Source organism: Oncorhynchus masou, chromosome 2 (assembly GCF_036934945.1).
Source record: "Oncorhynchus masou masou isolate Uvic2021 chromosome 2, UVic_Omas_1.1, whole genome shotgun sequence".
Lineage (NCBI taxonomy): Eukaryota > Metazoa > Chordata > Actinopteri > Salmoniformes > Salmonidae > Oncorhynchus > Oncorhynchus masou.
In genome coordinates, this window is record NC_088213.1 from 41,060,189 (window position 1) to 41,072,529 (window position 12,341).

Here is a 12,341-nt window from a genome sequence, read left to right on the forward strand (position 1 = left end):
AAAGATTTGACTGAGTTGCAGTTCATGTATAAAGAAATCAATCAATTGAAATAAATTCATTAAGCCCTAATTAATGGATTTCTGTTCTGAGGGCAAACAATTAGGAAGGTGTTCCTAGAGTGGAGTGGCATATACAAAATGTGTGCTAGACATGCTGTGAAGGCTCACGGCCAGTCCCGTTGGAGCTGTGTAACCTTGAGCTGGTTAGCTTAGGTCAGTGGACAGAAGGGCTCAGCAGGGCCTAACACTGAATCACTGAAGACATATTGAGAGGAGGGATGGATGGGAGTGGGAGAGGAGGGATGGATGGGAGTGGGACAGGAGGGATGGGTGGGAGATGGGGGTGGGAGACGAGCGATGGGAGAGGAGGGATGGGAGTGGGAGAGATGGGGTAGGAGGGATTGTTGTCTTCACAAGCTGTGTCAGAAAAGGACCAACACTAATTTTCCCCTGTGAAATGATTCCGTCTCAGTCAAAATTTACATAGTGACTATTCTTTTGAAGTAGTGTTTTTTTCATGCTATTGACCATGTATTTGGAGTACATTCACAGTTCAGTTGCTTTGGGGAGATAGGCCTATGTGTATATTTCAGTTACCTACATTATGCTTTCCGGATGCTTGGAGAGTTCCACTGTGTGAAATGCACTCTGTATGCAAAGGACACGTATTGGTACTCAGCGTTTGGGTAGACACGGTGCAGTGTGAGAAGAAGCCTGAAGGGGAATTTTCCCTCCATGCAACAATGGAGGGAAAAGTGTAACATTTCAACTCTTTTAATTTGGGAAAATCTCAAATGAAGCAGAGATTAAACTAATTTATATTTGCAGTCTGGGAGTGGCACTCCTGACTAAGCTTGTTTTGCAATTGGGCTTTTACTAGTTGAGATGCACGTTTCTCATGCTGAGAAGCTACTGTTGACGCAAATTGCTGACCTAAATTTGAGGGGTTTTTTTCTTTTTCAGGGGCAATTTATTGTACTCATTCTTTTCAACAGCTTGAAATGAGAGCGGAGTAGCTAGACAAGTTGGAGAAGAGCATTTATTCCAAATAGTGAGATTTTCTTTCTGACAGCTGTTTCTGTTCTCAATGTATTCATGTTATTACTTTTAATAGTAGCACACAGAGAATGTAAAATATTGACATTTCAGCTCTCCTTCAGACAGAAGAGCTTCAGGTACTGTATGTACTGCACTATTAAATAAGACCATCATTACACCTAAAAGGAAAGCAAATAAAGAACTAAGACACTCTCCATCTATCTCTTCCTCTGAAAACAATACACCTCTTCCTCCAACCCCGGTCAAAATGTGAATTATTTTGTTTGTGTTTATATTGCCCGACCAAGCAAAAAGCCAGTTACTGCTCATAGCATGGAACTGAGAAAAGTAGCTTTTAGTTACCTTTGTTTCACAGTAACCTAGTGCTCTTACTGCTAATATGACATTTTCTCCAAAACACAATACAGTAGAGGCAGGATACTTGTCCACATGATTAAGCATGTATTTAATGTAGCGACAATGACTAACTCATTTTCGACCAAATGAGCAGTTACTGCCGTTTTGCTTGGTAGGGCAGTGTATACAGTATGTGTCCGTTCACACATTTACTGAGCATTGAGGTGGCCTTATGAGAGACTGTTAGTGTCTCCCGGCTGTAGTGTCGTCAGTGTGTTGTCCCTCCATCTGCTCTGGCCCCGGTTACCTCAGGGGCTGGGGGCCCATGGCCCAGGACCTAGGGCCCAGAGCCAGGTGCCAGCAGGCACGAACATGAGGCGCTAATTGAAGCTTGACCAGTCTTATCCAGGTTTTTTTCCTGAGACATAACAAGATCTCTGCAACACCTATTAAGATGTTCCAGTACATTCTGCTGTCCAATCGAAGCTTTGCTTTTAAACCTAATTACCCACCAGGTAGGTATAGTGGTGAGCTGGAGAGAGAGAAGATATTTCCTGCATTGTTTTTTTTGCATCTTCATTTCTTATTTTCTTTATTTCTTTCTCTCCTCAAATGATTCCTGTTGTGTTTTGGAGCAGAATGCTAATGAGAGATTTCCATTGCAGTGTTTTGGAAGCCGCTGCTCACAATTAATCAGAAGAGATTTCTGTGAACCTCTCTCTCCCCCCGTCCCGGATTCCTCTGATTAATGATAATGAGGGTGTTGAGAAAAACCTGCTCTTTCCGCCCAAACAAAATGGCTTCCAGCTTTCTCTTCTCAGGCTTCCTGCGGGGCCATCTAACGGAGCATTGCCTCTGATGAACAGCCCTCCTGCGAATCACAATATGTTATTTTCAAATGGCCCAGGGATTTTAGTCATTTAACTCCAGTGATATGATTCACTCTGTTTACAAATCACTTACCTCTGAATACATCTCCCGGGACTCAGCGGAGGGAGGCAGAAATGCAATTGCTGCAAATAGAAGAGAAAGGAAGCATGATCATTAGATCAACGTCATTCGATCCTCAAAGATGACTCCTTGAAAGATTCACAGGTGTATGACAGGCTGTTGTATCATACCTTTCACCTTGTTCAGAGTCAGGAGCTTTATTCATGTGACTAAATTCTGAAGCAAAGGCACTGCTTCTCTGCATCTGTGACAACGTTTGCATGCACACCAATATCCTGTTATTATTCAGGATGCTCAAGAATTGTGTTTTTGAGCTGACTCATATAAACATCATATCCCGTTTACAATAACCCGAAAAAGCTTGTATCCCAGTTATTTACATTTACATTTAAGTCATTTAGCAGACGCTCTTATCCAGAGCGACTTACAAATTGGTGAATTCACCTTCTGACATCCAGTGGAACAGCCACTTTACAATAGTGCATCTAAATCATTAAGGGGGGTGGTGAGAAGGATTACTTATCCTATCCTAGGTATTCCTTGAAGAGGTGGGGTTTCAGGTGTCTCCGGAAGGTGGTGATTGACTCCGCTGTCCTGGCGTCGTGAGGGAGTTTGTTCCACCATTGGGGGGCCAGAGCAGCGAACAGTTTTGACTGGGCTGAGCGGGAACTGTACTTCCTCAATGGTAGGGAGGCGAGCAGGCCAGAGGTGGATGAACGCAGTGCCCTTGCTTGGGTGTAGGGCCTGATCAGAGCCTGGAGGTACTGCGGTGCCGTTCCCCTCACAGCTCCGTAGGCAAGCACCATGGTCTTGTAGCGGATGCGAGCTTCAACTGGAAGCCAGTGGAGAGAGTGGAGGAGCGGGGTGACGTGAGAGAACTTGGGAAGGTTGAACACCAGACGGGCTGCGGCGTTCTGGATGAGTTGTAGGGGTTTAATGGCACAGGCAGGGAGCCCAGCCAACAGCGAGTTGCAGTAATCCAGACGGGAGATGACAAGTGCCTGGATTAGGACCTGCCCCGCTTCCTGTGTGAGGCAGGGTCGTACTCTGCGGATGTTGTAGAGCATGAACCTACAGGAACGGGCCACCGCCATGATGTTGGTTGAGAACGACAGGGTGTTGTCCAGGATCACGCCAAGGTTCTTAGCGCTCTGGGAGGAGGACACAATGGAGTTGTCAACCGTGATGGCGAGATCATGGAACGGGCAGTCCTTCCCCGGGAGGAAGAGCAGCTCCGTCTTGCCGAGGTTCAGCTTGAGGTGGTGATCCGTCATCCACACTGATATGTCTGCCAGACATGCAGAGATGCGATTCGCCACCTGGTCATCAGAAGGGGGAAAGGAGAAGATTAATTGTGTGTCGTCTGCATAGCAATGATAGGAGAGACCATGTGAGGTTATGACAGAGCCAAGTGACTTGGTGTATAGCGAGAATAGGAGAGGGCCTAGAACAGAGCCCTGGGGGACACCAGTGGTGAGAGCGTGTGGCGAGGAGACAGATTCTCGCCACGCCACCTGGTAGGAGCGACCTGTCAGGTAGGACGCAATCCAAGCGTGGGCCGCGCCGGAGATGCCCAACTCGGAGAGGGTGGAGAGGAGGATCTGATGGTTCACAGTATCGAAGGCAGCCGATAGGTCTAGAAGGATGAGAGCAGAGGAGAGAGAGTTAGCTTTAGCAGTGCGGAGCGCCTCCGTGATACAGAGAAGAGCAGTCTCAGTTGAATGACTAGTCTTGAAACCTGACTGATTTGGATCAAGAAGGTCATTCTGAGAGAGATAGCGGGAGAGCTGGCCAAGGACGGCACGTTCAAGAGTTTTGGAGAGAAAAGAAAGAAGGGATACTGGTCTGTAGTTGTTGACATCGGAGGGATCGAGTGTAGGTTTTTTCAGAAGGGGTGCAACTCTCGCTCTCTTGAAGACGGAAGGGACGTAGCCAGCGGTCAGGGATGAGTTGATGAGCGAGGTGAGGTAAGGGAGAAGGTCTCCGGAAATGGTCTGGAGAAGAGAGGAGGGGATAGGGTCAAGCGGGCAGGTTGTTGGGCGGCCGGCCGTCACAAGAAGCGAGATTTCATCTGGAGAGAGAGGGGAGAAAGAGGTCAGAGCACAGGGTAGGGCAGTGTGAGCAGAACCAGCGGTGTCGTTTGACTTAGCAAACGAGGATCGGATGTCGTCGACCTTCTTTTCAAAATGGTTGACGAAGTCATCTGCAGAGAGGGAGGAGGGGGGGAGGGGGAGGAGGATTCAGGAGGGAGGAGAAGGTGGCAAAGAGCTTCCTAGGGTTAGAGGCAGATGCTTGGAATTTAGAGTGGTAGAAAGTGGCTTTAGCAGCAGAGACAGAGGAGGAAAATGTAGAGAGGAGGGAGTGAAAGGATGCCAGGTCCGCAGGGAGGCGAGTTTTCCTCCATTTCCGCCGGCTGCCCGGAGCTCTGTTCTGTGAGCTCGTAATGAGTCATCGAGCCACGGAGCGGGAGGGGAGGACCGAGCCGGCCTGGAGGATAGGGGACATAGAGAGTCAAAGGATGCAGAAAGGGAAGAGAGGAGGGTTGAGGAGGCAGAATCAGGAGAAAGGTTGGAGAAGGTATGAGCAGAGGGAAGAGATGATAGGATGGAAGAGGAGAGAGTAGCGGGGGAGAGAGAGCGAAGGTTGGGACGGCGCGATACCATCCGAGTAGGGGCAGTGTGGGAAGTGTTGGATGAGAGCGAGAGGGAAAAGGATACGAGGTAGTGGTCGGAGACTTGGAGGGGAGTTGCAATGAGGTTAGTGGAAGAACAGCATCTAGTAAAGATGAGGTCGAGCGTATTGCCTGCCTTGTGAGTAGGGGGGAAGGTGAGAGGGTGAGGTCAAAAGAGGAGAGGAGTGGAAAGAAGGAGGCAGAGAGGAATGAGTCAAAGGTAGACGTGGGGAGGTTAAAGTCGCCCAGGACTGTGAGAGGTGAGCCGTCCTCAGGAAAGGAGCTTATCAAGGCATCAAGCTCATTGATGAACTCTCCGAGGGAACCTGGAGGGCGATAAATGATAAGGATGTTAAGCTTGAAAGGGCTGGTAACTGTGACAGCATGGAATTCAAAGGAGGCGATAGATAGATGGGTAAGGGGAGAGAGAGAGAATGACCACTTGGGAGAGATGAGGATCCCGGTGCCACCACCCCGCTGACCAGAAGCTCTCGGGGTGTGCGAGAACACGTGGGCGGACGAAGAGAGAGCAGTAGGAGTAGCAGTGTTATCTGTGGTGATCCATGTTTCCGTCAGTGCCAGGAAGTCGAGCGACTGGAGGGAGGCATAGGCTGAGATGAACTCTGCCTTGTTGGCCGCAGATCGGCAGTTCCAGAGGCTACCGGAGACCAGGAACTCCACGTGGGTCGTGCGCGCTAGGACCACCAGATTAGGGTGGCCGCGGCCACGCGGTGTGGAGCGTTTGTATGGTCTGTGCAGAGAGGAGAGAACAGGGATAGATAGACACATAGTTGACAGGCTACAGAAGAGGCTACGCTAATGCAAAGGAGATTGGAATGACAAGTGGACTACACGTCTCGAATGTTCAGAAAGTTAAGCTTACGTAGCAAGAATCTTATTGACTAAAATGATTGAAATGATACAGTACTGTTGGAGTAGGCTAGCTGGTAGTGGCTGCGATGTTGACACTACACTAATCAAGTCGTTCCGTCGAGTGTAATAGTTTCTACAGTGCTGCTATTCGGGGGCTAGCTGGCTAGCTAGCAGGTTGATTGCGTTACGTTACCTTAAAAGAACGACAATAGCTGGCTAGCTAACACCAGAATAAAATGCCTGGGATATGCTGATCTTAGATGGGATACTGTAGATCTTAGTAGTAAACAAGGTGTTTTTTTCTCTCAGTCTGCGCAGGCTCAGTTGCACATTATCATGGGTGATGTATGATGGTGATTTCATCTGATTGTCAAACAAATCACTTCAAAAAGTAGGCTACCTGCGCAGTTCGAGACACCATAATAATTCAATAATCATTTATTTGTCTTATACTCCGTACTGGGCCGTATAGTATACTGGCCACTTTCACCCTTTAACTTAAACAAGTTTCTGCTTATAATTTCCGACATTTGGTAGGCCATTAGTTTGTCAACTATCGTTAGATATAGGCAACTTCTCTTCTGTCATAACTTGTTGCCCACCAGAATGTCTTACGTTGATAGAATGCATGCGCTAACCTCGTTAACACCGGTAAAGTTGTCTGTTTCATTAAGGGACCTTTTTAATTAAGGAAATTAAAAGCTGAGAAAACGATTAAACACGTTTCTGATAAGACTTCAAGTTCGTCTTGGGCGCATATTTTATGTGGTTGAAATAGTCTGCTTGCATAACAGCGTCAAAGATAACACATTACACGCGCAGTCACGTTTACTCGAGATGCTGAAAGAAAGAAATCCGATTTCAAATGAACATTTGTTGTATAATTTTACAGCAAGAAATGCATAATTCTGCAAGAGTTCATATTATATTGCTCTACGTGTGAGAGGTTATAGGCCGACAGTCGGTCTCCATATTTCAGTTCATATTCCATTTAACCCATTTGATCTTAAATTAGGAATATTCTGTTGTTGTTTTTTAGATATACTTGTTAGCAGGATATCAAAGGTGCGTGTAAACAGCTTATCCCGAAATAAGACCTTAAGTGGGATATGAGCTACTATGGCCAATCCAACTCCTACGAAATCAGTAGTTTACAACCACCATAAAGATTACCACTGTTCAAACTGCTGTAATGACAGGGTATGGTTCACCTCTCTTCCCTCATCACTCTTTTGTTCCCTCGAACCCCTTTATCTCCTATTCAAAGCTTTCCTTTACAAGTGGAGCCATTTTCACTGCAATGTATTATACAAGATAACAATTCAGTATATTATTGTGATTTTGGTATATACTATAAACTGAAATCGTATTTTCCCCTGTAAGGTGAGCGTTCTCTCTCTCTCGCTCTGTGTTCCAGGGTCCCATTGATAATGACACGGTGGTCCATGTAGCCCTGATTGCTGAGAGCCAGAGGTAGGTGATGGGAAAGATGAATAGGACACTGTGTGAGGTAGCTATGTGTCTCTGAGATGAGAGAGTTTTGTGCGTGTGTGAGAGAGAGTTTGTGGTAGTTTGTAAAGCTGGCTTTTTTTCTCCCTCTCTCCCTTCACTCTTCTGTGTTTTGTTGTTGTTGCACTGTGCACATTAAGCGCTTGGCCATTGCATGGTCTTCACCTGTTAGCACCCTCATTTAGCTGTGGAGTCAGAGAGAGGGAGGTTAGTGGTCGGCTGGCCAGCTGAAGCCTGTTAACCTGTCCTGCTGTTCCATTCAGACGGCAGGCCTTAACCTAGCACTCGTGCTTCAGCCTGCTCACTTCCTCCTAGCCGTTACCTATTGCTGCGTTTGTTTCAGAGAGTTTTTCAAGATGTAGCTTGTACAAAGCCCTATAGCTTTAATCATTAAACCCTTATTGAACCGTCTCTCTGGCTAGGACGTGGAGACAAACTCTGTGTGACTTTTCAGCTGCAGTAGAGTTGACCGTCCTCAACCTGACCCTATTGTCCAGTGGCAGAGGCCCAATTCCCACCAATGTGTTTAGGGACCAGGTTGTCAGGGAACAGATTCAGCTGACCTGGTCAGCCAATCAATAGCCTAGCCTGGGAGCAGCCGATTCCCACTCTGCCTCTCAACACTTCAGTTTTTTCCAGGAGGAGGGCAGGTTGAGTCAACCTCTAAACTCCAGTCCTCCACATCAACTTACCTTTGAACCTTTCCACATGGACAATCCTTCTTCTGTTCTCCCTGACTGGTGTTTTAGTGTGTTGTCAAAATCACTATACACGATTCACGACAACACTTTCAGTAGTCAATCCTCATTGTTTGCTGTGTGTCTGTTTGGTAATAAATGTGCGTTCGGTACATGTCGCCTACTGGTCATTTACGTCCTCTAACCGGCACCTCTATCGGAGTCCGCCACCAGTAGTTGGCACTCTTTTTCATAAAAATATTATTTTGGCCACCCAGACTGTTGGGCTTCCTAAACAGTCCCAGCTGTGTAGCCTAACAGTGTGTTGTGTTGTGTTGCAGACTGCAGGTGTTCCTGAACACCTATGGCATCCAGACTCAGACACCCCAGCAGGTGGAGCCCATTCAGATCTGGGCCCAGAAGGAGCTGGTTAATGTGAGTTATACCACAGAATGAAATAGGAGTGATGTTCATCACTGTGGGTAACACCGCAACCTGACCCGAGGCCATAAAATGCTCACTGCAAGGAGAGAAGATTGTGTGACGTTCACGTACATTTTTCTGAAAGTTTTTGGAAACGTACATGATTTTAGAAAGCAATAAACGATCAGTCAATTTACCTAGATGTCCAAGGCCATCTATCAATATGTCAGCCGAGCATATGGGCTTAGTCAATTCATCTGACTTTCAATCTTTGCAGCCACGATCTATTAAGCTATCCCTCTTGGTTGCTCAATCAGTCAGAGTGAGGCTGGAGATCGGCCAATGGGATTGACCAGTTGACCTGTCCAATATGTCATTTTGGCAACCAGCGTATTCTTCTTGTGGGATGTCTATAGTATCCAATGCATCAAGACTAAAAGTATTACTGTATTGGTGTAATGTGTATAGAAACGACCACTGCCTTTCATAATATATTAATACAACTCAGAATGGTCTGCCTCTGCTCTTCCTCCCTGTTGTTGGGCATGTAGTTATGCAGCAATGGATTGGGTGGGTGTCACGAGCCAGGGCGAGCAGCATGCTAAATATTAAATCACATTTGAATCTGTTAAAGGCTGGGGCACCGCTCTGCATTGCGTCGCTCGCTTCATCTCTCTCTCTCTGCCGTTCGATTGTGTTTCCAACAGCTGCTTGACGACAGGAGAGCGGCAATTACATCCAGCAGCATGTTATTTATTTCAACCCAGGTGGCACAGCAACAGCGCTGCCAAAATAGCTTCCATTCGCCTTGGTGACGCCTCCCCAACTCATCTGCATGTCGTTTGACCCATCTCCCAGCGATCATTTCTATAAAAGCCAACGGTCGTTCCACCAATTCTTGGTGCCAAGTGGAACTTGGTCCAAAAAAACTTTAGATTTTAACATTGTCATAAAAGGAAACACATTTTCCCCATCTCATGAGGTTACATGAAAAAGTACTATAGTAAGTGCCTATTAGGTGCCAAATAAACAGGGTTGACGATATCTTCTTAAACCTTTTAATGACAGACAGACCATTAATACCTAATCACATGAAATATATTATAATCTTCATATTGTTTATTTAACTAGGCAAGTCAGTTAAGAACAAATTCTTATTTACAATGACAGGCAAACCCGGACAACGCTGGGCCAATTGTGCACCGCCTGATGTGATACAGCCTGGATTCGAACCGGGACCGTAGTGACGCCTCAAAATAACTAGGGCTTTCTAATGATGAAACTGATGGATGATGGAAAATCTTCCTAGAGGTGACAGGGTTGATGGAGGGACATGTCGATATGCTGAATTTTGGCACTTTAGCGAGCCTTTATTCCATTGAAAATACCATTTGAATTCTCCATGTGGTCTATATTAAAGTGTACTTCATTTAATATAATAGGATTTTAAAATTCAAAATTGGTGCACAATTTCTACTTTTAAATATCAAAGGCCCCCCTTTTTCATGGAACGAACCAGATGTCTAGGAGAGAGGAGAGCAGGTTTTCGATTGATGAACAGAGACACTGCGACACTAAAGCCTTCTGTTACAACTGTCATTCTCTTACAACAGGCCTCATATCACCCAACCTAATGACACGCTCAGAATGTAGCCATCTTGATGGAATTAACAGCAATCACATTAGCAGTTTGGTTGCTTTTGATTGTGGTCTAAATGAGAGAACTTTGATGTGAGCCGTGTGCTGTGTTCATTGGTATTCTTCAGGCAGGGACAGGGAGCCATGGGTGCAGACAAAGGTTCACACAACGTCTCTCCTCAAACAGGCCACATGGCCAGGGGCGCTGGGAATTTGTTATGCGACTTAATTCTGAATAAATATTTGCCGTCTTTCTGAACTCTGCTTTTAAAAAATATTATCATAATATTCTGTTAATTGCTTGATTCATCTATTATCTTTCGTACTTTCCACCCATGTATAATTTGTTTCCAACTCATTTGAAGATGGGCAAAGCAGGAGGAGTGGCAGAGCTCCATCTAGTGGTAGGATGTACACATTGCTCTTTGGTAAGACTGGTGATTGCTCTGTATTGAAGCTTGTTAGCTACGTTTCCTGCAGCGCCACTGAAGTATACAGCCAGTGTTATTGACCAGGAGCCTCTGATTGGATTGATTAGGAGGAATAATTGACATGTATAGCCCGGTGTGGTAAGATCAGCGCTGAGTTCATCCCATCATCTCGTAAAGGGACAGTATGACACAGAGGTCACAGGGACTGCAATGTGCCTCCTCACATGCATGGATCAGGTGCTGTAAAATCAATTCCCGTTATCCGCATTGTGGATTGACAACAATTTTCCTCATCACTCTGGCATACAGGTTGTTACCTCTTTCTCGCAGTTTCAGTGTTTTCCGGGCATAGACACTCTGTGACCTTGTACCATTACGTAGTGAAAGTGGAATTCAAATATATTTAAAATACCATTAGTCAAGGAAAATTTACACCAAGACCTAACCAGGTAGAAGTGAAAGAATGGGGAGCAGTGAGGACCGATCCTGACTGACACAGCCTACTAACTAACTGAGCTACTTGGTGTTGCTTTACAGTAAGGACCTGCAGGGGACCTTTCTATCTCTGCCTTCTGACAACTCTCCATTAAACCCACCGGCACCATGGCACTAAACAGAACCATAGGGGTGTTAGGCTCCACAACAGAGCCGTCATAGGCAGGCTCTGCAGGGGCCATTAGCTACTGGCGCGTCTCAACTTCAGAGGGAGGCAACAAAATAACAATCATTGGGGATATGAGGAGGATTGATCTTTTTAGAGGTGCAATAAAAATAGACAACTTTCCCTGCCTGGCATTTTTAAAATGACTCCCATTATGATCTCTGTCATATCGAGCTGAGTGTGTTGTCAGATCTGAAGGCTAGATATGTGTAAGAGAGGAAAGGAAAGTAGCTAGCTACATGATAGCAGTTCTCTGGATCTGTGAATTGCCGTAGGGAATAGAAGGAGGGTAATCTATGTTGTGGTCTGTTTGTCAGTTATAATGTAAATGGTGTTGGTCAATAGGCCATGGTCTAAGATTTTATGTGTAATTTCAAAAACTAGGCTTAAAAAAAATAAACGAAAGTGAAATAGGTATGCATTTCTCTTTCTCCCCCAGGCGTACCGCTTCCTGGCCGTCAATAAGAAGCTGGGGCTGAGTGGGCGTCCGGAAAGGCCAGTAGGCTGCATGGGGACTTGCAAGGTGAGTGTTCACCACTCATTGCTACCACATACTCCGAGGTCCTGGGCACACCACCACCTCCTCACTGATGAACATAAACCAGCACTTTTCAGTGTGCAACCACAGCTCAGAAACGGAATACTATTAATTTACATGTACAGATATAATGTACATAGATGTTATACATATTTTTGCCCGACTCTTAACATTGTACAAAGTACTGCTGCCATGCAATCCATGATGGAAATATGTGTCATTCAATTTCGTAATCCACTTTGATGTTGTGAGCTGCTGTCATTCAACTGTTGTTGGTATTCCTTCTAGTTGTCCCCAGTGAAGGACATTTAAATACATTTTTTTTTTAATTATTGCCAAATGAATCAATCACAGTTCCAAACCTATTACTAAGACAATTTTTGAATGGAACATTTATGTGTTCTGATGGAATAGGGCGTCCTGCCAGAGGGCATTCTAATAATCTCTTTGTGTGCGTGGTAATGCTTGTGCTTTAGAAACGGACAGGGAGAACGAGTGTGCCTGTGCATATTTTTGTGTTTGTTTGTAGAGGAGAGGTTGTGTGTTAGTTTTAGGAAGTGTCTTTGCTCACAGG

General features: G+C 45.6%; 1 protein-coding gene across 4 annotated transcripts in view; it reads left to right on the forward strand.

The window, feature by feature from the left end:
- LOC135504947 (phosphorylase b kinase regulatory subunit beta-like) overlaps nucleotides 1-12,341 on the forward strand; it is a 65,523-nt gene that overhangs the window by 40,111 nt on the left and 13,071 nt on the right. For all 4 annotated transcript variants that reach the window (XM_064923920.1, XM_064923912.1, XM_064923902.1 and 1 more), the window contains 3 exons: nucleotides 7,308-7,363; nucleotides 8,418-8,511; nucleotides 11,669-11,752. In XM_064923920.1, the coding sequence (XP_064779992.1) occupies nucleotides 7,308-7,363; nucleotides 8,418-8,511; nucleotides 11,669-11,752 (234 nt within the window). The remainder of the gene's footprint in view (nucleotides 1-7,307; nucleotides 7,364-8,417; nucleotides 8,512-11,668; nucleotides 11,753-12,341) is intronic.